The sequence below is a fragment of the Aegilops tauschii genome, chromosome 4 (genome assembly GCF_002575655.3).
Source record: "Aegilops tauschii subsp. strangulata cultivar AL8/78 chromosome 4, Aet v6.0, whole genome shotgun sequence".
Lineage (NCBI taxonomy): Eukaryota > Viridiplantae > Streptophyta > Magnoliopsida > Poales > Poaceae > Aegilops > Aegilops tauschii.
This window is the reverse complement of record NC_053038.3, coordinates 395,772,508-395,797,470: the sequence shown is the minus strand read 5'-3', so window position 1 is coordinate 395,797,470 and position 24,963 is coordinate 395,772,508. Positions and strand designations below refer to the sequence as shown.

General features: G+C 47.2%; 1 protein-coding gene across 2 annotated transcripts; it reads left to right on the top strand.

The window, feature by feature from the left end:
• Positions 1-901: 901 nt before the first annotated feature.
• LOC109740236 (TSL-kinase interacting protein 1) lies at positions 902-6,676 on the top strand. 2 transcript variants are annotated; one of them, XM_020299274.4, is made up of 15 exons: positions 902-1,039; positions 1,155-1,208; positions 1,302-1,433; positions 1,524-1,606; positions 1,701-1,748; positions 2,624-2,733; positions 3,450-3,534; positions 3,622-3,895; positions 4,071-4,247; positions 4,341-4,444; positions 4,776-5,014; positions 5,111-5,426; positions 5,513-5,917; positions 5,990-6,127; positions 6,228-6,676. In XM_020299274.4, exons 3-15 carry the CDS (start codon positions 1,334-1,336, stop codon positions 6,408-6,410), a joined length of 2,262 nt encoding a protein of 753 aa, XP_020154863.1. In that variant the 5' UTR covers positions 902-1,039; positions 1,155-1,208; positions 1,302-1,333; the 3' UTR covers positions 6,411-6,676. The 2 variants fall into 2 exon arrangements, with proteins under 2 accessions (XP_020154863.1, XP_020154862.1); XM_020299273.4 differs by having other exon boundaries at positions 913-1,039; positions 4,338-4,444.
• Positions 6,677-24,963: the final 18,287 nt, after the last annotated feature.

Sequence of the window (24,963 nt, the reverse complement as noted above, 5' to 3'; positions counted from 1 at the left end):
TGCTATGGATTATGGCCATGATGCCACTACTTCTGAAGATGAACTTTTTATAGTTCCTTATGTTAAAAATAAAATTGTTGCCATTGCACCCACACATGATAATCCTATTATCTTTTTGAATTCTCATAACTACATTATATCAAAAAAGTTTGTGCTTATTAAGAATTATATTGATGGGTTGCATTTACTATTGCACATGATGATTTTAATGGATATTATGCATGTGCTTGCTTCTCCTACTTGCAATTGCAATTATTACGAGACAAGAACCACATCTTCACCCCTCTATGTTTCTAATGCGATAAAATTGCAAGAAACTGCCGCTCTGTACGCTTCAATGCAGCGTCACAACATGACGGTGAGCCTGCATCAGGCGGACATTGTAGCATGGGCAACGCCTCGCTACTTCCAGCGACGTCTCACAACACTGGCGAGCCCTCACTGCTTCCGTCGAGGACTTGCAACACGGGAAACTCGCCAATCACGCTGCGTTGCAACACCGAGGCGGGATGAGATGGTGGTGTGGGGACGCACATGCAGCTTTTGTGGAGGAGAAAGCTCATATGCCAAGATCCATTAGAGAGAGGTAAGGGACGAAGATGTCAAAGCAGCGGGGAGGAAAATATGTGGCTGTGAAGTTGCATGGAGAGAAAGAGGATAAGCGGCTGGTGGGCCCTACAGGACGTATGTTGCGCGAGGGACGCGGCTGATTTGTCTAGACATCAACAGGTTGGTTTAAACACTAATTTTTATTGTTGCGTAGCACGTTTCACTTTATGAAATACACCACAACACATATATGCAACTTTAGAAAGTTTGAGCTTGGATATTCCTCTTTAGAGATAGAAGGGCAGTAGTGTATTTTCCCCTTCTTTATCCAAAAAGCTAACAATAGGAATACAACACCGCAGCAAAATTCGTGGTATTGCAAGGGGACGGACGGACGGACCGACCGGCCGAGGGTCCAATACCACACTGTGACGTCGTAGGTTGTTTGGGCCATACCAGGGAGAAAAATAGCCGTGCGATCCAAAAGAAGGTACACGTGGCAACAGATCCCTCTTTCACCGATTGTTCTCATCTTTCATTCCTTAATTTTCCCCAATTCCTCCAAATCCCTAACTCCCCAATCTCAAAATTTCCTCAAACTGTAGAAAATTTTGTCCCAAATCGAAATCTTCTAGCGGCTCTCCCCGATCGGCACCACGGTTCTCCTCTCTCTTAGCATGTGCAATTCTTGGATCTGTTCTTCCGTTTCGTAATTATTCGATTTTTCTTTCTCTCGCGTGAAATCTAAGCAGAGAAATCTCGGGATATTTGCGCCGCGAATGTCATGGAGAAGGAGGTGTGTGAAGAGATGAGTCCGCCTCCTCAGCCTGTTGATTTGCCAGATGCCACTCCGCCCTCTGCGTCCGATCCCAGTCAGAAGCCTGGTTCGTTTCCCCACCATTTCGTTCCCCTGAACTCCTCGTTTGCTTGTGCTGGATTTTCCTGATCTTTTTGCGCCATGTTCATCTTGATAGCGAAAAAGGCGACGCGACAATGGGCCGCATGGACACGCCAAGAGGAGGAGAGTTTCTTCAATGCTCTGCGCCAAGTAGGAAAAGTAAGATGCATAATTTCCGGATGCAATGTTACGCCGTGATTTCCAAACTGCTTTAGTTGATAGATGGATAACATCTTGTCTTTGTTGTTGGTAGAATTTTGAGAAGATTACCCTACGTGTCCAGAGCAAAAACAAAGATCAGGTACATGTTCTTGGTTTTTTAATATGCTGTACATAACTAATTAGGAATTTGGAAGGAGAGGAAAATACATCTGAGACCGTAAGTCAAACTGTGCACGAACTGCCCTAAAGGATTCTCAATATTTATGAGAAATAGAATTGGGTAAGCACATTTTATGTTTAGAATCTGGAAGCAAGGCATAAGGGAAATCATTTTTATTACTAAGGCCTTTGTTATTTGTTTACATAGCACCACTATCCCCTTGGTATAAACATATGAAGCCATTATTGCTTAAGCTGCTCTTGTGGTAGCTGGGGAAGGGTTGCAGGGAGGGAGAATCACAAGTTTCATCTCAACAATACAATGATGATGAGCTCCTTTCACTTGCAACCGATGTCCCCTCCTTACAGCCACTCACCCTCCTAGCCTGCAGCTGATTTCACTTCCTAATTTTACTTCAAGTTTTGTGGTTGGACAACTTCAAACCCCAGGCCATGAGATTTAGAAACACCCCACCATGTCACTTATTATTTTCCTGTCCTAATCACAAGCGTAATATCTTTTGCCTTTTATTTTCCCTTATTATTTTCCTGTCCTAACCATGTTTGGCTACGAGGTGCATGCCTCAGTATCTTAGCATCTTGTGCGGCGAGTAGAAAATGCACAAGCCTCATCGAAGACGCTACACCTAGAGCAGCTTGAGGCATTTTGCAATGCTGCACGCTGCCCTAGTAAAGCGTGTTAAACTGGCCATTCCCAAGAAGACAAGTTTGGCTTTCTAGCTTTCTATGTTGGCAGATGCTTTGTCCTCGAGTATTGTCTTACAGATCACCTGTCTGACATAATTATAAAAATTCACATTAGCCTCAAGGTTCAATATTTATGTTGCAATACAGGTCAGACATTACTACTATCGCCTTGTTAGACGCATGAAGAAGCTTCTGGGTCCTGGGTTCTCACTTGATGCACGAAACTCCAAGGACACCATTGCTGCTATGCTCCGCTGGTAATTGAATGAGCCTTAATGATGTGCAATTAATCTGATGGGTTGTAGTTCAAACTACTATTTGTTTATTCAAGTTGCATGACAGGAAAAAATAGTACTCCTTCCGATCCATATTACTTGTGAGCGACAAGTAATATGGATCGGAGGGAGTAGTTGATTTTACAATGTTTCTGTGCTATATATTTCTGACATTGTTTTCCTAGGAGGCTTGAACTTTGGATAGTCATTGTAACCTACAAATCATGCGGTATATTTTGCAGCAATGCAGATTACACTTCTGGGGTATTAGTGTTTAGGAGCTAGAACTCTGAGGCCTTTATAGATCAATTGAGTAAACACCTTGTCATATTTACTATTTTGTTGTTTTTCCCAAAATGTAAGACCATTTTTGACACTCATACATTTTGGGACAGAGGGAGTATTACATTGTATGTTTTCTGTTCTGACTAATCAATCAAACTGATTTTTATGAAAATTTATAAGCTTCTCTTCCTCCTGCATTGCATAATTAATAACAATAACTGGGTGTGGATGCTTGGGACTAGGAGGGTGCTTATTGTTTGTATATTGACACGCAAAATGCCCCTTTTTTTCTACGTGTAAGAGGGAGAGGACACTGCCTGTTGCTAATAATTGTCGCTTTTCATTTGATCCTGTGTTGTTTCTTTTATATTGCATGAAAAAAAATACCGAGATAATAACTGAGTTTTATGCAGGTGGTCTCTTCTTGAGAAATTTAGCTGCAGTGCTTCAAAGCTACATCTGAAGCCTCGGAGATTCAAAACATTTGTAGATGCATTGGTCCGTTCTCTTCAAGATTTTACCCCAATATAAAGGTTGTTTATTTTGAGTAGTTCTGTTTCTCATGCAACATATCCTATTTTATAGGGAAATCAACTGATAAAGGACAGAAAAAGAACGAGAAGAAAGTGTTCACTAGGGGATACACGCTTATCTTCTTCATCTCCAGTTCTCAGCAAGACTCCGGGAAATCAATCTTTCGCAGTAGGACTCTTGCCCATGGATGCCCAAAATGGTAGCAAAGGAGCCTCTTCCAAAGGAGCGTTTATGAAACGGGTTGCAGACCCTAATTCTAACAAGTCAGGAGTAATCAGAGGAGACCTATCTGCCACAAGAACTGTGAGACAAAAAAGGAGAGCAGGTGATCACTTCTTTTCATCTCTTTTGATATGATGTATCCTTAGCCTCACTCATCTTTGATCGTATGAAATCTGCATGATTGACCAGTCTTGCTGGCCCAATTTATCATATGGGGGGATTCTATAGTGTTAAATATTCCTTGCATTAGTGTTGATAGCTGATGATTTGTGTTGTAGGGGGAGCTGGTGCGTGTGCGGCATATAAGAAATGGGAGAGAGCTGCCATGGCTGGTGTTTCTTTAGTTGCTGATGCAGCTGAGGAGCTTGAACGCAAAATGACGACCCAGAACTTGTCGTGTAATGCGGATGCAACTGTGCTAGCTTCATCACCCAACAATGTATCTACTGTTGATGGTATTGTTTCTAGTCTTTGTTCTGTAGTTCATGTAATTATTGGACTTAGATTAAGTCATGCTAACTCCTGATTTTTTTATTCTGTATTAGCAGATATGGGTACAAATCATATGAAAGAAGCAGATCCTCAAGCACCTTCAAAGCTGAAGCTGCAGTTATTTCCAATAAATGAAGCCACACGGAAGGCATTGGAGAAGGTAAATGTTTCCTTTTGCTAGCGAGCTGAAAAACCAATCACATGTTTAGCAACAGCTGCACTTGATACATTAGTTATTACTGGTTATTTGGTTAACTGTTAGCTCGAATTCTTAGATCCCTCTAGTCGGGAAAATATTCATGATATATGGAACATGAAGCACAAATAACTTTAGTAGTGCTATTTACGTTATGCATAAGCGTTTTTCTGCAGTGGGCATGCTGCTGGGTGTTGCCTAGTGCTATGGCTGTGCACACAGAGATATTATGTTCTTTTCTCATATTCTCAAACAGCACGAGCATGTTATGACATCCCTATCTCCTCTATAACAGGATGATCATAATCCACATCTGGAGCTCACATTAAGTTCCAAGAAAAAAATGTCTTCTGTTTTAGAACATCTGAATCGCAAGTGGGGCAACTCAAACATTGCATGTGGAGAGCTTGTGCTTTTCCCATATTGTGCTCATCAAGAGGATTTAGCTACCTATCAGAGGTGGACAACACAAGATACAGTTGCAGTGGCTGATGTCTTTTTTTCTGTGAATAGCCCCTCTATTTTCCGATTAAGGTATGGTGTTTCTGTGCTATATAAATAGTAATGTTCTAGACCATTAGTGGCCAGCCATATGATTGCTAACTGCTGTGTGAACTTTTTGTTGGTAAGGTATGGCTGGTTCTCCCTTGCTGAGCTTGAGGCAGGACTAAGTGAAATATCGTTGACCCGCTTTGAGAATTGCATGATACCAGAAGACATTCAGGTCAAATCTTCCTCAGAGGCCTGTGTGCAAAAGGATGGCACTTTACCCAGTGACTTCACTTCTGAGCAATCATCTAATAACTCAAAAGATCAGTCGCCATTATTGCTTGGTACACCATCTAGTACGGGCAAGAATGCTGCGGAAGAGCCTTCCATTAATACCTTTCCCTCTCAGTCTGGCGATCACAATCAAGAACAAGTTCCTGCAAACAAAGCTTTTGAGGTCCTTATTCCTGTTTTGTGCAACTGTCTTAAGTTAAAATTCTTATGGTTGATCTGTTATCTCTAATCTGTTCTATTATACTTCAGGTTGATCCTCAGATGGATTGTCTTGCAATATCGGAAGTAGATTGGGCAGATACCCTTACTGATATCAGTGTTGGATACTTGCTGACAGAAGCATCCAAGGCTGCTAATTTGGATTGTGAAGTGACCTCTATTGCCCAAAATCCTCTTTTCGATGAGAATCCGTGCAGCTATGACTCGTTTGATGCTGCTGTTGCCCTACATGCTTCTCGTTATCAAGCAGCAGAGCAGCCAGCTCATACATCCAATTCCACCATCTGGGGTGCAGAAGAAACATGTGATGAGTTCAGTTTTATGTTGGCCACAGCTAGGAAGCAACAAGGTTTAAACACTTCAGCTAGCAGCCCTCCTGATAGCGACAATGAAGTTCACTCTTCAAATTCAGAAGGGTTTCAAGGTTTTCTTCAGGTCGGTTGTCATTTTCAGGTTCTCAACAAGTTTTTACCTGTTCGACACCGTTAATTTACGTTCTTGTTGTAGGACTTGGCTGGAGGAGATACTCCTGGTAATCCTTGTGCTGATGATGTGAAGGCAATGGAAGAACTTTGTGCCAGATCACCACCTCAAAGTGACAATGATTTTGGATTGAAAGATCAGCCTCTAGATGACGTATTCTGGGTATTAGACGAATGCCCTAGCAGCACTTGTTATCTTTGCTGCAAACTAACCAAACTAGCTATGCCGAGACTTACATTTTTATCTTTGTTTCTTTTTGCAGCCCGAATCACTTGGACCACTGGACTTGGATATACCACCAATAAGATCCCTAGCTGATGAGTTCATCTTAGGAGACAGTCAAAATAGTTGGAGTCGGATGATGGAAAATAGCATGGATGCATTTCGAAACATGTCGTTCTTCGTGTCCGATAACAATGACTCAGTTCTTCCACCCATCATGTAGAGTTGTGGATGCTGGCTATGTTTGGCTAGGAAGGATACTGCCAATCAGGCATCCCGCCGAGGAGGAGGCTTTATATTGTCCAAGCGGGCTGCTTGTTGCTAATACAACATATGCGGACTTGCTGTGCCTTTGCAGTCCAGAGGGACGCATGTTGTTGTAAGGTTATAACATAAAATCGTGTACTATGTAAATCGGGTTGTTCCTGTACAAAAGGCACATACAAGCGCTTGGTTACAATAAAGCCTCTTCATCCGGATATTGTGAAATGAGCTTGGGTCAACTGGAGTTTGTTTTTTTATATACAAAAATTTCGACAAAAACATATTTGAAGTTAAAAATAAATCTTGCTTTTTGTCAACAAGTACATATACATTCATACGACGTACCTGCAAATTTCATAAATCAATGTGTTTATTTGAGGGCGGCAGGTGGTACCTCAGAACAACATTTTTTGATATTTGGGGTCAATGTTTTAGATGGATGGCGATGTTGATGAAGATAAGAACCATCGAATCAAAGCCGGTTAGATGAAGTGGCGCTAAGTTTTTGGCGTTCTCTGTGAAAAGAGGGTGCTAGAAAAGCTAAAAGGTAGGTTTTTATAGGACAGCGATTCGACTCACAATGTTGTATGGTGTGATATGTTCAACAGTTAGGTGTTGTGAAGATGTGCATGTTGCGATGGATGTGTGGCCACAAAAGAAAGGATCAGACATGAAATGTTGATATACGCAAGAGAGTTGAGGTAGCACCAATTTAAAGAAAAGTTTATCCAACATCATCTGAGTTGGTTTGGACATATGCAACACAAGCCTTCATACGCTTCAATGCATAGCGAATGGTTAAAGCGTGCTGATAATGTTTAACAGAGGTCGGGGTCAACTATGAAATGCATCGTAACCAAGGCCCCTTCTAGATAGTTTGTGACTTGGCTTATGCCCTGGGAGGCCATAAGCTGTTTTTTTAGGTAGTTGATTTTCAATTTGGCATCAATCCATCCCCTCTCCTCTCCCCCTTCGGTTTCTCCTAACCACGCATGGCAATGAATTAAACATATTTCATGTCTATTTAAGGAAAAAAAACTTGTTTGAGTAATATTGGTTTATTAATTGAGTAAACTTTGACACACAGCACACTAACACGAGGTACTAAGAATATAATGATCCTAACATAAATAAATTTAAATATAATTATCCTAATAATATTTTGATCCTGGAGGAGACACTCCTTTGAAGGATCTTTTACATTTTTCAACCTCTGTTGAAATATTCGCTTCTACAGTTCATTGAGAGCACCGATATAGAGTCCATACGTAATACTCGACCGGTCCATCTCTTAAATTTGCAGAAGTAAAAATAGAGAAAACGAATTGCAGTCAATGGTTACAATTGGATATATCATACAGATTTTCATATGGAAGACAATACTCTTTAACATATATCTATTATATATATAACCTCCATGCTCCCTAGAAATGGGGAGTGTTGAGTGCTCCGAGCTTTGTTTTTGTGGTGTCCCCTTGTCAGTTGATGGGGAGCGATGATTTGATCTAGGCATAGCCATAAAATTTAATATGAGCATTTTTATTTTATTTTCGTACCTCCATAGAAGAGCCAAGCTTGTGTTTCTAGGAATGTAGTATTGTCTACAACTTTCATATTCCCTAGACATGAGGAGCTGTGAGTGCTCTGGGTATTGATTTGGCAGTAGACCCCACATGTCAATCCGTGGAGAGTGATGATTTGATCTGGGCATAGCCGTGAAAATTCATATGAACAACCTTTTCTTTTTGTACCTCCATCGAAGAGCTAAGCTTCTGCTTCTAGGGTATGCGACATTGAGTTATTATTTGGGTGTCTTATTGTAATATGTTTAGGATCCCGACTTTGTGTGTTGTCTGTAGAGAAACACGGTTAATTTTGGGTTTGCTTTTTCATTAATGGATTATTTTTTGTATAATCACTCGACTATTTATTTGTGAAATCGGTCAATTTGTCTACTGCACAGTTGCACTTTCAATCTTTTGGTAACGTGCAACAATATTCATTTGTTTCTTTACTTGCACATTTGATGTCCCAAAATTGTATGATCTATTGTACTTAATATACACCGGTTTGACCACCACGAAACTGTGGCATGCCACACTTATGGCATAAAAGTGGCAAAGTGAGGAGGGCAACCAAAAATGTAATAAAGATAATTTTCTCTTTGATAGCTTATATTTTCCATATCTATTAATTCGGTTGCTTTTATTCATGATATTAGTGGACTAATTATTTTTGAATATTCAGTCAACTGATCACCACTTAGAGCCTAGACATTTACATCCTTTTGAGTTCGACACCTGAAATTCACAACACAAAACATTATATTTACATATAAATGCACATATATGAGATATTTTATGTGCTCAAGTCATGATACCCTCACATGACATCAAAATGAAAGAAAAATTGAAGAAACATAGTAAGCCTTGGTGTATTAAAAAATCATGTGAAGATAAACTGCTGAAATTAATATGTAATAACATTAAACATGGTAATATCAAGAAAAAGAATATTGCATACGCTCAGAAGTTTGCATTGTATACAGGAGACTCTTGAACTCACCTATTATTCCAAACTGAGCAATTACAAATAGTTTTGCCTAAGCAAGGCTATGAGTTCTAGTATTCAAGTACAAGAGAGTTTCCTGGTTAATTTGAAAATAAAGAGGCAAAAACCATTAAATAAACATGTGAAAAAGCACATGCAAGAGGATGTAAACATAGTTAGGCTAGGCAAAACGCATAATGAGGGGACATCGTCTGACCAACACTATATTTTTCATCGTCTGACCAACACTATAATCACATGTAATTTGACTGAACTTGCAACTTTTTTTGGGTAACTCGATTTTTTGGGAGAAGGAACGGTTGGAGGAGAAAGAAAACTGGTTGAACGAGAGAGAAGGACGGTTATTAGATCTTAATTTAATGGCCTAGAAAACCGACTTATCCAAATTAATATTCAGATGACTCATGTATAGCCAGTCCCAATTTTACAAATAGCATCAGTGAAATAAACTAAATCAAATTATGATGGCAGCTAAAAACTGCATAGGCACCTAAACACCCATCAAAGTAGCAGGAAAGAAAACCGCTAATGACCAATGGAGGCCGAGCTCCATGGAGCTCAGTTTCAAAATATCATTTTCTACACCGCAAAAGAATTCGAATCTTTTTACAAAGATACATGCACATGCATACTATGTATGTGTAACATTTCATAAGATTATACTTTCACACGTGGGGTGAAAAAAAAAGATAAATATGTATTTCCAAAATGGGCCGACTTTTTTTTGTTGGGCCAGAATATTGTCTTTTTTGTACAGCATACATAATCATAATATTTTCAAACGAATTTTTACATGTTCATGCGGAAAACACTTAAGCTTCCATGGAATTTTTTTTTCAAATTTTTTTGAAACTTTTAAATGTGATTTTATTTATTTTTTAAAAACACACTCCATGGAGCTCGGCCACCAAAAAATCCGCACGCGAAAGAAAACGTCATCTTGTGGCTTATCTATGTACAACATAGCTACTTGTAGAACGACGTGCTTATTTGAGTTGGGAACCAAACTTGCAGTTCTTGTGTCAAGATGCATGCCTTCTAGCAAGCCCAGCACGAAAGAGACAATAATGAAAATTGAAGCAATAATCCTCCTTTTTCTCTTCCGAATTACTAGGAAGATTGAGTAGATTCGTGTCAATAAGAATGGATGATCAAACTCTCCTATACAGCCACCCCGTTTCCATCCAATATCTAAACGCAGGGTTGTAGGCCAGTCAATAACACAAGATCATTATGGGATCAAATCTTAACGAATTTCAGTTGACGCAGGTGCCGTGCCAGCTGGCCCCTCCCCTCCCTCCCCGTATAACTCGGCCGGGTGTCCCTCCCCTGCCGTCTCACCCTCACCCGGCCGCCGTCCCTCTTCCACTATATAAACGCGCGGTGCAAGCGCTCGTGCAATTCATTCCATCTCCATTTCCTCAAATCCCAGCAATCCAAAAGCCCAGAGCAATCCAAGCTACAAGCCATGGATCCGCGCAACAAGGGGAAGGGGGTAGCCCCAATCCAGCCGCTCCGAGCCGTGCCCTCGGACAGCGCTGGCCGCGGGGAGGCCTCGTCGTCGTCGACGCCGCCGCCGCCGCCGCCGCCGCCACCGCAGCAGCAGCAGCAGCAGCGCCCGATTCAGCCCGTGCTGGGGCGGATGCCGCCGATCCCGCCGGTGGGTCTTTGGGACGAAGCGCTTCGCGCCAAGCCCGAAATGCGGACGATGGACGCGCAGACGCTGTACTTGCCAGGCGTGGCACGCGTCCCCGCCTCCGTTCCTCTGGCGGCGCCACCACCGCGGATCCCGCCGCCGCCGCCGCACCAGCATACGGCCGCACCAGCACCGTACCTCCAAGCTCTACTCTCCGGGCCCCGCCCGCCGATGGCGCCATCGCCGCATACGGCGAACTCCAGCACCAGCCAACAACTGAACGCCATGGATCCGCGCAACCCCCCCGCGCCCCCCGGCCTCCATCCCCAGCACCAACCTCGACATGATGGCGCGCAGGGGCCCGTCGTCGTCGAGGCAGCAGCCGCTGCTCCAGCAGAGGTACGCGGCGCCGACCTGGCCGCAACGCCACCACGCTCGAGGCTGGAGGAGGTCCGATCGCAGCTGCGCCAGGACCCGGTGGTGCTGGAGGAGCTGGCGATGTCCCCGGAGTCCTCGCCACTCGTGGTCCAACTGCTACTGCACCAAGAGGGTGGCGAGGACATTCGCCAGCGCGTGCTCGACGGATTCGTGCGCTACGCCGCGCGCAGCATCATGGGGAATGAGCAGGGGCATGCCGTGTTCTCCGCGCTGCTGGACAGCTTCCATGGGCGGCACAACGAGCTCGAGGCCATCGTGGGAGCCGTGCCCGACCTCGTCTGGATGTCCAACTATGGGTACGTTCACAGATCAAAGAATCCCTGCTATTTCAGTGCTGACAGTTTGATCAAAACTAATTTACCATTGGGATTCGCATGTCCAAATTACAGCACTAAATTAACATCTCCATCTATAGCATAGACGGCTAGCTAATCAGCTAAGCAATTTCGATCGCAGCACCTGCTGTGATTCTGTCGTGATATTATTACTGTGTGGGTACAACGAAACAAATTAAGTATGGTACTAGAGCTGTGCCCCGTGGGTGGTGAACCTTGCTGCTGAACTTGTGTTGCCTTCATCTGCATGATGCAGGATGGCCTCTCTGAAGCTGCTCATCACGGCTGTGGGCCGGCGACCCAGACTGCGCGAGCAGCTCGTCGGTCGCTTCGTGCGTGAAGACGTGATCCATCGCGGCCGTGGGCACGAACTGATTGTCCACTGTTTCACCAACATGGATTACGAGGCATCCAAGGTAAGTCCTGGGCTCCTGGCCGCAAGATCAGCAACCACTGGGATCAGTGATATGGAATTGCATGGACGCACCATAGATATGCTTGGCTAGCATCTGCATTTTGTAAAATATATACATACTCCATGTGTATTGATCGGGTTAGTGTCCTTTCAGTTCCTGATCAGGCACGCCCTGTGCACCATCGGATACATGCTGGATTCGGCGTCCGGGTTGGCGCGCCTGGCTACATGCTTCCGGCACGCGAGACCCGAGGAGCGCTGGCGTTTCCAGGGTATCGTCGTTAAATACGCCGTAGAAATGGCCATGGAACGACACAGGTAACTGTCTACACAATTCTCGCGTCAACTTGTCAGGTGATTCTCGTTGATTATACTGTACTCATTACCGACCGGCTCCCAATTCTCATGCATGAACTCGCCTCGCCACCACGTACGCAGCAACTACTTTGTGCAGCTCGTCCTCGACCATGGCGACATTCAGTTCAGGTGCGGCCTCGTGTACAAGCTCATGATGCAGTTCGCCAGCCTTTCCCTCCACCCGCACGGGAACTACCTCGTGCAGCACTGCGTCCGGAACAGAAGGACTGGTTCGCCACAGCACGATCTGCTGCCCATCGTGCTCAGTGCTTGTAATCGCCAGAGCATAAGAGAACTCCAAGGGCTGGTGCAGACCCCCCCCTGCCACCTTCGTCCTCCACACGCTGCTCCAGACAGGCGAAGCTGTAACTGTAAGTAGCTTGCTAACTTAATCACCTCCTGTCACATACATCTCGACTTGCATCGCATGTCAGTCGTTTAAGTACGTCTTCTTCATGGATATATCGGTGCGTTCATAACATGTTTGTGATGGTCATCTACGTACGGTGCAGCACTCCCGGGAGTTGACGCAGAACCTGGAGCGGAAAATCAACGACCTCCTCTGGCGTGCCCGGAGATACCGTCGCTGATGGTGATGAGCTGCGTAAGAGGGTGCGATGGTAATGGGCGCCGTCGTCTTAGGTTCGCCCCATCAGATTACCTTACGATCATGTGCTCTGTTGCCTGCATTTTTTTTCCCGATAGGCCGCTAGATGCATGATAACTGTCTTTCGCGCGTATCCACTGTTGTCGATCTGGAACCAGCTCTCTCGGATGGTTACCGTGCATGTATGTACCTGATGCGATATGCATGTTGCTGGAACTTGGTCTTATCTAGCCTGACTGAGGATGTTCCTCTTCCCTCTTTGATGTGAATCTAGTGTGTGTGCTAGTACTTGGTCCTACTAGATATGATGTCAGGTCCATGAAAAAATTCCTTGCAGCAAAGAACGTAAGCAGCCAATTTGCCTCTGCTCGCATGAATGATCATTTGAAGTAAATATAGCTGTCGGACTTTGTATATATTTGTTCCATAGTTTGAAAACCAGGATAAAAATGGCGTGAGACTTTCTTGCGTATGCTTGTCAACATTTGATTTATGAATTGTTGAGTACCTAGCATCACGCACGCATAAGAATATTGTAATCTCCGTTTTCTGTTAAGCATTCCATGTGAATGTTCTAGCTTATCACCTTTCAAAACAAAAGTGAATGTTCTAGCTTAAGCCTTGCTCGTTTCCGTCCGCGCACCCCCGCGTGGTTTGGGGCCAAAACCCCATGGATCCACGGGATCGCCACTGCCAGAGAATAATTCCGACCGACCTGTTTCTGTGCATTCGGTTTGTTAGACTGTATATATGTAGCCTCTGTATATTATATTGTATCCCTTGGGTACCTCTATATAATGAGATAGCCACACCTCGGGTTAGGGTGTCGAGCAGTTCCCAAACCATATGTTTTACTTGGTATCAAATTAGGTTACAATGTCTTCCGCCGCCGCCGCCGCCGCCGCGGTGTCGGCCCTCGCCACTGCCTCACCGTTCCTTGCCCCGCAGCCTCTCGCGATGGCCTACGGTGCCTCGTCGTCGTCTCGCTCCCCGATCGGATCGGGAGACCGCGGCGCCACCCCGACCGGTGCTCCCTCTGGCGCTGCTCCTCATGCGGGCGGCGTTCCTGCGATCTATGGTGGGCCGCCGCCGCCGTCGTCTTGGCCGGCGCCGCCCCAACCCTATGGAGCGCCGCCGCCGCCTCATCACTACTACGGCGCTCCGCCGCCGCTGCCCTACTCGGCGCCCGCGCCGCCCCAACCCTACCTGGCGTCCTCCCCGCACCCGCACGGAGCTGCGGCTGCCTCGCCGCACGTGGCTTCGGCTGCGGCAAACCACGGTGTCCCCGCGGCACCCTACAACGGTGCTCCCGCGGCACCCTACGGCGCCCCCGCGACACACTACGGCGCTCCCGGGGCGGTTTCCCCCGGATCCTACCCGCCCTACTCGGCGTATCCAGTACATCCTGGGGCGGCCTCGTCGATGGGCCTGTATGCATCGCCGCATGCCCATGCTGATTCGGCCACGGTGCCTGCGCCGTTCTACTTCTCGCATCTGCTGCCGGTGAAGCTCGCGCCGGACAACTACCTGTCCTGGCGTGCCCAGGTGCTCCTTCTTCTGCGGAGTCGCTATCTGGAGGGCTACGTTGACGGATCCATCCCGTGTCTGCCCCCTCACCACACGGCGTACCACACCTAGGTGGCTCAGGATCAGGCCATCCTCTCCGCCATCCAGTCCTCGCTCACCCCGAGCGTCTCGTCGCTGGTCATCTTCGCCGCTATGTCCCGGGAGGCGCGGGTGGCGCTTCACACCAGTTTTGCCTCTCTGTCTCAGGCGCGTGCTCACTCTATACGCACTGAGCTGGGTGAGACAAAGCTTGGTGACCTCAGCATCACCGACTACTTCAACAAGATGCGGGGTCTCGCCGACACGTTGGCCTCAGTTGGTTAGTCGCTGCAGGATGAGGAGTTCACCACCTTCGTGCTTAATGTGCTTGATGATGATTATGACAATCTCATTGAGAATGTTCATGGCCGCGATGACCCGCTTCCACCTCGTGAGCTCTATGCACGTCTGCTTGGCCGTGAGCAGCGCATTAAGGCGCGCCGGGCCTCCCCCAGTTTCGCCTCCGCCAATGCCGCAACTCGTGGCAAGCCCCAACGGTCATCATCTTCAGGAGGCAGACTGGCGCCGCCTTCACAACCGGCCTCGCGGGGCAGTGCTCCGACCATCACGGGTGGTAACCGGCCGGTGGCGTGTTGCTCTTCTTGTGGTGCCCAACAGGCCTGCTAGTTGTGTGGCCTTGAGCGCCACATTGCCTCTCGCTGCCATCGTTGCTACAAGCAAGATTTTCTGGGCCTCGGCAACAATGTCAAAGGGAACGACAAGCAGGCCGCCGCCGCCGTGACGAGTCATGATCATGGCCGTACTCCGTCTTACTCAGTTGATCCTGCATGGTACATGGACACTGGAGCTACCAACCACCTCACCGGTGAGATGGGTAAGCTCTCTACTCAGGAGCCATATCGTGGTCATGATCAGGTGCACACCGCCAGTGGAGCAGGTATGCGCATCTCCCATGTTGGTCAGGCCTCTCTCCTTGCACATAATTTTCGCACATTACATCTATCTAATGTCCTTCGTGTTCCTTCTGCTACGCGTAGTTTGTTGTCCATTCCTCAACTTACTCGTGATAATAATGTCCTTGCCGAGTTTCACCCTTTTCGTTTCTTTATCAAGGATTGGGACACGAGGGCCGTTCTACTTAGCGGGCGTCTTCACCATGGCCTATATGCACTTGATGCGCCGCGCCCACCTTCCATGCCGTCCTCTCCTCAGGTGTTCAGTGGTGTTCGTGTGTCACCTACACACTGGCATGCGCGCCTTGGTCACCCGGCGGCTCCCATAGTTCGACATGTTTTGCATCGTCATGATCTACCAGTAGTGTCCAATAAAACTGCTGAAACAATTTGTTATGCCTGTCAGCAGGGCAAGAGTCATCAGCTTGCTTTTTCAGTCTAGTCGTGTTGTGAAACATCCTCTTGAGCTTGTGTTTTCTGATGTATGGGGTCATGCCCAGACATCTGTTAGCGGTCACAATTATTATGTCAGTTTCATTGATGCTTACAGCCGTTTTACTTGGTTATATCTTATTAAACGTAAGTCTGATGTGTTCGATGTCTTCATTCAGTTTCAAGCACACGTTGGGCGTCTTCTTAAGCAGAAAATCATCCATGTCCAATCCGACTGGGGGGGGGGGGTGAATACCACAACCTCAAATTGTTTTTTAACAAACTTGGGATTTCGCACCGCGTGTCATGTCCTCATACACATCAGCAGAATGGTACTGCCGAGCGTAAGCATCGTCACCTTGTTGAAACTGGCCTAACCTTACTAGCTCATGCATCCGTCCCGTTTCGGTTCTGGAGTGATGTTTTCTCTGTTGGAAATATGCCCTAGAGGCAATAATAAATAGGTTATTATTATATTTCCTTGTTCATGATAAACGTTTATTATCCATGCTAGAATTGTATTGATAGAAAACTCAGATACATGTGTGGATACATAGACAACACCATGTCCCTAGTGAGCCTCTAGGAGACTAGCTCGTTGATCAATAGATGGTTACGGTTTCCTGACCATGGACATTGGATGTCGTTGATAACGGGATCACATCATTAGGAGAATGATGTGATGGACAAGACCCAATCCTAAGCCTAGCACAAGATCGTGTAGTTCGTTTGCTCAGAGCTTTTCTAATGTCAAGTATCATTTCCTTAGACCATGAGATTGTGCAACTCCCGGATACCGTAGGAATGCTTTGGGTGTACCAAACGTCACAACGTAACTGGGTGACTATGAAGGTGCACTACAGGTATCTCCGAAAGTGTCTGTTGGGTTGGCACGAATCGAGACTGGGATTTGTCACTCCGTGTAAACGGAGAGGTATCTCTGGGCCCACTCCGTAGGACATCATCATAATGTGCACAATGTGACCAAGGAGTTGATCACGGGATGATGTGAGTTACGGAACGAGTAAAGAGACTTGCCGGTAACGAGATTGAACAAGGTATAGGGATACCGACGATCGAATCTCGGGCAAGTAACATATCGATAGACAAAGGGAATTGCATACAGGATTGATTGAATCCCTGACATCGTGGTTCATCCGATGAGATCATCGTGGAACATGTGGGAGCCAACATGGGTATCCAGATCCCGCTGTTGGTTATTGGCCGGAGAACGTCTCGGTCATGTCTGCATTGTTCCCGAACCCGTAGGGTCTACACACTTAAGGTTCGATGACGCTAGGGTTATAGGGAAAGTATGTACGTGGTTACCGAATGTTGTTCGGAGTCCCGGATGAGATCCCGGACGTCACGAGGAGTTCCGGAATGGTCCGGAGGTAAAGATTTATATATGGAAAGTTATTGTTCGGGTTCCGGGAAAAGTTCGGGTTTTTCGGTATTGTACCGGGAAGCTTCCAGAAGGTTCCGGAGGATTCCGGAGGGGTCCGGAGGTCCGGAAAATGTTCCACCACGTCCAATACAGCAGCATGGGCTGTAAGGGGGTGCCCTAGCCTTAATGGGCCAGGGGCACCAGCCCCCCCAAGGCCCATGCGCATGGGAGAGGGGAAACCCTAAGGGGGAGGGCCTCCACTTGACTTGGGAGGCACTCCTCCCCCCTTTGGCCGCCGCCCCCAACCCTAGATGAGATCTAAGGGGGCCGGCCCCCTCTCTCCCCACCTATAAATAGTGGAGGGGTGGGAGGGCAGCGACCACCCAAGTTCTGGCGCAGCCCTTCCCCTCTACCAAGTCCTCCTCCTCTCCCGCGGTGCTTGGCGAAGCCCTGCGGGATTGCCACGCTCCTCCATCACCACCACGCCGTCGTGCTGCTGCTGGATGGAGTCTTCCCCAACCTCTCCCTCTCACCTTGCTGGATCAAGGCGTGGGAGACGTCACCGGGCTGCACGTGTGTTGAACGCGGAGGCACCGTTCTTCGGTGCTTAGATCGGAATCAACCACGATCTGAATCGCTACGAGTACGACTCCTTCATCCGCGTTCTTGCAACGCTTCCGCATCGCGATCTACAAGGGTATGTAGATGCACTCCCCTTCCCTTCGTTGCTAGTAAACTCCATAGATTGATCTTGGTGATGCGTAGAAAATTTTGAATTTCTGCTACGTTCCCCAACATTCTCCACAGCTTGTTTTCTCATAAACAGGCTTCCCTCGAGACTTCTGAAAACGCAAACCCCTCTTGAGCTTCTACTTAATGAGATTCCAGACTACACATTCTTCAAAGTGTTCGGGTGTGCATGTTGGCCTCACTTACGTCCATACAACAAGCGCAAGCTAGAGTTTCGGTCTAAGAAGTGCGTTTTTCTCGGGTGTAGTTCTCTTCACAAAGGGTACAAGTGCTTGCATGTTCCTACCAACCGCGTCTACATCTCTCGTGACGTTGTGTTTGATGAAAATGTTTTCCCTTTTCGTGCACTTCCGACTAACTTTACCACTTCTACACCACCGGTGCCCGTGTCCACACCTACGCCTGATCAATTTGTGGATGTTGCATATGCCCCTGCGTTGCTTCCTAATCATGCTGCAGGTATTGGACGCGGTGCCCGGCTCGAGCTACTTGATGAACAGGTCACCGATGAGCTTCCTGATTGGGACGTGCATGCGCCATGCATGACGGGCGGCACCCGCCAACCCGTCCCCGTCTCGCCTGTGGAGGCTCCCCCGCCTGCCTCGCGGGCGCCGGGTCGGCCTGGCTCCACGCTGGCCCCACGGGCGCTGGGCTCGCCAGCGCCAGTCTCGCCTGGCTCACTGGCCTCGTCAGCACCAGCGGCCTCGCCAGCGCCAGCTTCGCCCGACTCGCAGGCCTCCCCAGCGCCAGCCTCGCGTGGCTCGCCCGGGCCACTGGCGGGCCTCTCGCCCGGGCCGGCTACTGCTGCCACTGGTCCGGAGGTCCAGTCACCTGCTCCGGCCAGGTCTGCCCTGGCGCCCGGGTCGCCGACCAGCCCTGTTTCGGTCACCGGTGAGCCCGGCTCGCCCGACTCGGCGCCGGCCTCGTCCACATCCTCTGCTACACCGACTGTGCCAGCAGAACCTGCTGTCTCGCTTCGTCCTCGCACACGGAGCCAGTCCGGTGTATTTTCTCCGAAGGAACGCGCGGATGGGACGGTTGCGTGGCTTGCTGCGTGCATGGCTCACACTGCTGCCGATCCCACTGCAGAGCCTTGTCACTTTCAGGCTGCACTGAGTATTCCTCATTGGCGTGATGCAATGGAACAAGATTTTCAGGCCCTCCCAAAGAATGATACTTGGCGTTTGTTCCTCCAGTGTCTGGTGTCAATGTCATTGATTCCAAGTGGGTTTTCAAAGTCAAGCGACATGCTGATGGCTCCATTGAACGCTACAAGGCACAGTTAGTTGCCAAGGGCTTCAAATGGTCTTGATTATGAAGACACTTTCAGTCCAGTCATCAAGCCTACTACCATTCGATTACTATTGTCTCTTGCGGTTACTCGTGGATGGTTCCTTCGTCATCTTGATGTGCAGAACGCTTTCCTACATGGCATTCTGGAGGAGGAGGTTTATATGCATCAGCCACCTGGTTTTGTTGATCCGACACGACCTCATCATCTCTGTCGTCTGGTTAAGGCATTGTATGGACTCAAACAGGCTCCTCGTGCATGGCATGCTCGTTTTGGGTCTGTTCTTCGGGCTCTTGGGTTTACTCCCTCCACTGCTGATACGTCACTGTTTCTCCTTCAGCGCCCTGAGGTTACGATGTATCTCTTGGTTTATGTTGATGATATCATCCTCATCAGTTCCTCTGCTGCTGCTGCTGATTGCCTTGTGATTGCTCTCCGTGATGATTTTGCTGTCAAGGATTTAGGTACTCTTCATTTTTTCCTTGGTCTTGAGGTTTCACGGCCCTCTGCTGGTTTGACTCTCACTCAGAAAAAGTACTCCTTGGACTTGTTGCGTCGTGCTGGAATGCTCAAATGCAAACATGTTAACACTCCGATGTCTGCCACTGATCGGTTGTCTGCTCTTGATGGTGACTCTCTCTCGTCTGATGTTGCTGCTGAGTATCGCAGTGTCGTTGGTGGTCTGCAATACCTTACTATTACCAGGCCTGATATCTCCTATGCAGTCAACCGTGTCTGCCAGTTTCTGCATGCACCCAGGACGTCTCACTGGTCGGCTGTGAAGCGTATTTTGCGCTATGTCAGTCTTACTGCCTCCTATGGTTTGCTTCTTCAGTCTGCACCGTCGTATGAGCTCTCGGCTTTCTCTGATGCAGATTGGGCTGGTAGTCCAGATGATAGGTGATCCACGGGGGGTTATGCGGTATTTCTGGGTCCTAACTTGATCGCCTGGAGTGCTCGCAAGCAAGCAACAGTGTCTCGCAGTAGTACTGAGGTTGAGTACAAAGCTATTGCTGATGCGACTGCTGAGATCATATGGGTACAGTCTCTGTTGAGAGAGCTGCGTGTTCCTCAAGCCCGTCCTCCGGTCCTGTGGTGTGACAACATTGGTGCTACATATCTTTCTTCGAACCCGGTGTTTCATGCTAGGACAAAACACATTGAGGTGGATTATCACTTTGTTCGGGAACGTGTTGCACAGAAACTACTTTGTATCAAGTTCATCTCGTCAAAGGATCAACTTGCTGACATCTTCACGAAGCCTCTTCCACAACCACAGTTTGTAGGCTGTAGGCGCAATCTTAACTTGCTTTGTACTTCAGGACATAGTTAAGATTGAGGGAGGGTGTTAGACTGTATATACGTAGCCTCTGTATATTGTATTGTACCCCTTGGGTACCTCTATATAATGAGATAGCCACACCCCAGGTTAGGGGTGTCGAGCAGTTCCCAAATCATATGTTTTACACGGTTAAGCCCAATGTTGATGTTTCCTCGACCCAGCTCCGTCCAAACCAGATGGAAAAAATTGGTGTCTGCCCTCCCGTGGAAGGAATCCCCAAGCGAAGCGCGCACCATTTGTTCTAAATGGCCCCTTTTGGAACTTAACCACCTCACTGCCCCCCTTCCTCGCCCCGCGTTTGGACGTTTGGCCCCTCCCTGCCACGCCTAACCGTAGGCGATGAGGTTACATACTTACATGTGACATTAACTAATGGAAGGGCACGTTTGACTTCGGGCCGTTCATGGTCGTCGTTCTCCTTGCTAGTGTGGCAATGACCCTACACACTAGCCCGTTCACGCGTCACACTCACCGTGCCAAACTTATAGTCGTGTGTGTTTTCATACTCAGACCCGCTGAGAAATTGTTGGCGTAGATCATCGCACGTCCTGAACAAGCCCAACAGATAGCATCTATGTTTTTCGTATCTTCAGACCAGCGGAGATATTGTTGGCGTAGCTAGTCCCGTCCAGCCCAGTCAAACGGATAGGTGCGACAAGCATGGCATCTACTCTGCTACCCTCTGTACTCAAGCATAATCGAAAGGCGCGATAAGCCTATTAAGCGCTCTAGTCTTTGGAGTATGTAACCCTTCATGATTAATGCCCCTCTCTGATAGGGTAGACGTGCAGCTTCACATGGTTGCTCTCTTAAGTCTTCGCTCCGTACCTCCATTGCTATGAACATTATTTTTCTTTGTACCTCCATTGAAGAGCTAAGCTTCTGCTTCTATGGAATGTGGCATTGAGTTATGCTTTGAGTGTCTTATCGTAATATATTGAAGATCTTGACTCTTTGTGTTGTCTATAGAGAAACACGATAATTTTATTTTTTTTATCAAGGGACTTTTTCCTAAAACCAATCGATCGATCTTATTCATGAAAGAAATCACTTTTTTATTTACTTGCACTGTCGATCTTTTGCTAATGTGCAACCGTGTATTTGTAACGTGCAACAATATTCATTTGAATTCTTTAAATTTCATATTTGATTTCCCAAAATTATATGGTCTATTACACCTTTAACTAACACACACATGTTACACCTTCAAAATGTGCAAATTCTATACTTGTAATGTGCAATTGGGTTCGTGCTACTAAGTACTCCCTCCGTCCGGAAATACTTGTCGGAGAAATGGATAAAAATAAATGTATCTAAAACTAAAATACGTCTAGATACACCCATTCCTCCGACAAGTATTTTCGGACGGAGGGAGTATGTAAAGATAATTTATCTTCCATAACTAAATTTTCCACCTTTATTTGGTCGGCTGGTTTTATTTGCGATTTCACCAGACTACTTGTTTTTGAATTATAGTTGAACGATCACGAGTTGGAGCCTAAAAATTTAAATTCTAGAGCTCGACACCTAAAATTCACAATGCAAAACATTATATTTACACATAAACAGACATATGAGATCTTTAGGTGCCTACGCCATGCTACAAGGGATGCAAGTGGGGCGGGCTAGCGGACAATAGCATAGCACAAATGTAATGTTAATTTTAGGAAGGTGGTGAGTAAACTTGGAACTAATTTGTGAGTTTCACGAGACGAAGCAAGATGCCGCTTGCATCCGTACATGATACCCTCACACGAAATCAAAAGGAAGGAATAATGAAGAAACACGATAAGCTTTAGTGCATTAATCATGAGAGGATATACATGATTAAATTAATGTGTAATCACATTAAACACGGTAATAACAAGAAAAATCATTGCGTATATGCAAGCTTGCACTCTAGAAGTTTGCCTTGTATACCCCACTCTTGAACTCACCTATTATTTCAAACTGAGGAGCTATAAATAGTTTTGCCTACAAGGCTATGAGCTCTAACCCTCAATAAAAGATGAAGAGAATTGCCTGTTAATTTTCAAATAAAGAGGCAAAAACCATTACATGAACATGGAAAAGAATACATGCAAGTGGTTGTTGAGAGTTAGGGGCATAAAGCAAAATGACGGGATATCGTCCGAGCGCAATTATAATGTCATAACTAGCATCAGCCAAACAAGCTAAATCAAATTATGAGACAAGATAAAATTGAACAGCCCTCAAAGTAGCAGGAAAAGAAAATTGCACATAACTACTCCCTCCGTCTCAAAATAAGTACAAAGTTGAGACACTTATTTTGGGACGGAGGGAGTACTGTAGAAGGATGTGTTTATTTCAGTTGGGAACCAAACTTGCAGTTCTTGTGTCAACGAAGATGCATGCCTTCTTGCCCAGCACGAAAGAGACAATAATGAAAACTGAGGCAATAATGTTGCTTTTCTCTTCGAAATTAGGAAGCTTGAGCAGATCAGTGTAGTAAATAAGAAGGGGTTATCAAGCTCTCCTCAAATACAGCCACCCCATCTCCATGTGGGCCAGTCAAGAACACAAGATCTTTTGAGACGACGACGGGTACAATCAAATCTTAACGAACTTCAGTTGATGCGGGTGCCGTGCCAGCTGGCCCCTCCCCTCCCTCCCCGTGTAACTCGGCCGGGTGTCCCTCCCCTGCCGTCTCGCCCTCACCCGGCCACCGCCCCTCTCCCACTATATATAAACACGCGGTGCAAGCGCTCGTCCAATTCATTCCACCTCCATTTCCCCAAATCCCAGCAATCCAAAAGCCCAGAGCAATCGAAGCTACAAGCCATGGATCCGCGCGACAAGGGGAACTGTGGAGCCCCAAGCCAGCCGCCCCGCCGTGCGCCTTACCCCGGCGGTGGCCGCGGGGGGCCTCGTCCTCGTGGATGCCGCCGTCACCGCAGCAGCAGCAGCGCCCGATTCCGCCCGTGCTGGGGTGGATGCCGCAGATCCCGACGGTGGATCATTGGGCCGAGCCCCAAATGCGGACGCTGGACCCACTGTACTCGCCGGGCGCGCAGCGCTATGTGGACGTGGGGCGCGTCCCCGCCGCCCGCCGCCCACTGGAGGCGCCACCGCCACCGTCGCAGATCCCGCCGCCGCACCAGCTGTCTGGGTTCCAGCAGCGCCCCTACCGGTGGAGCGAGGCCTACTCGAGCGGCGGCCACATCTCCTCGTTCGACGCGGGCGCTGACGCCGGCAGGCTCGCGCGGAGCTCGAGAGCCAACCCGTACAACCAACTTCCAGTCGCCGCGCTCCGCCCGCCGATGGCGCCCTCGTCGCATACGGCGAACTACAGCACCAGCCAGCAACTGTACGCCATGGATCCGCGCACCTGCATCGACGCCAACGACTCGCTCCAGCGCGCGCCCCCCGCCTACATCCCCAGCACCAACTTCGACATGGTGCCGCGCGGCGACCCGTCGTCGTCGAGGCAGCAGCCGCCGCAGCAACGCTATGCGGGGAGGGAGCCGCCGGTTCACCAGGACTGGAGGCTGGAGATGGTCCGATCGCAGCTGCGCCATAACATGCACTAGTGTAGAACCGGGCTTTAGCGCCGGTTCGTAAGGGCCTTTAGTGCCGGTTCCACAACCGGCACTAAAGAGTGGGGACTAAAGGTCCCCCCTTTAGTACCGGTTCATCACAAACCGGCGCTAAAGTGCCACCACGTGGCACGAGCCAGGCCCGGGTGCGTGTAGGACATTAGTACCGGTTGGTAACACCAACCAGTACTAAATGTTTGGGGGTGTTTTGGTTTTATTTTTTATTTTTCCTTTAATTTTGTGTTTTCAATTTAATTTAGTGATTATTTTACATTATAATGAGTTGTTAAATCATTAGGTGAAAGTACCGCAGATTAGTTTCAACTGGATGTATGTGGATCCTAGCTAAGTGATCAAGTATATGCCATATCCATATTATACTTGATCAAGTATAATATGGATATGGCATATACTTGATCACTTAGCTAGGATCCATCCAGCTGAAACTAATCTGCGATTTCTTTCATAAATGCTATAGTAACTCATCATCATCATATTAATATAAAAACTCTCGCATCATATCATCAACAACAGTATACTAGCTAGCTAAAAATTATCATAGTCGTCATTACCACTGTTTAATCATCATAGTCATTACCGCTATCTAATCACCACCAACACTAGCTTAAAGAAGAAACATTCACTTGTACTAGAAGCAAAGATATCATCGAGTTCAACATGGTCATGATATTATAAGCGTTCATAACATCACAAAAGCAAATCACTCTTTGAGATTAAGTTCAGAACGAAGAGCACGGACATGCATGAGAGGACAAGTACTAAGAGCACGAACTAGCTAAATCACTCCTGCTGCTCTCTCTCAGGTAAAATAGCATAGAACATGTATAGCTCTCCTGGAGCATGAAGATGAACCT

Coding starts and splice junctions, on each gene's coding strand:
- LOC109740236 (XM_020299273.4), top strand. CDS start 1,334: ATGGAGAAGGAGGTGTGTGAAGAGATGAGTCCGCCTCCTCAGCCTGTT. Junction 1,434..1,523: donor CGATCCCAGTCAGAAGCCTG/GTTCGTTTCCCC, acceptor TCATCTTGATAG/CGAAAAAGGCGACGCGACAA. Junction 1,607..1,700: donor CTCTGCGCCAAGTAGGAAAA/GTAAGATGCATA, acceptor TGTTGTTGGTAG/AATTTTGAGAAGATTACCCT.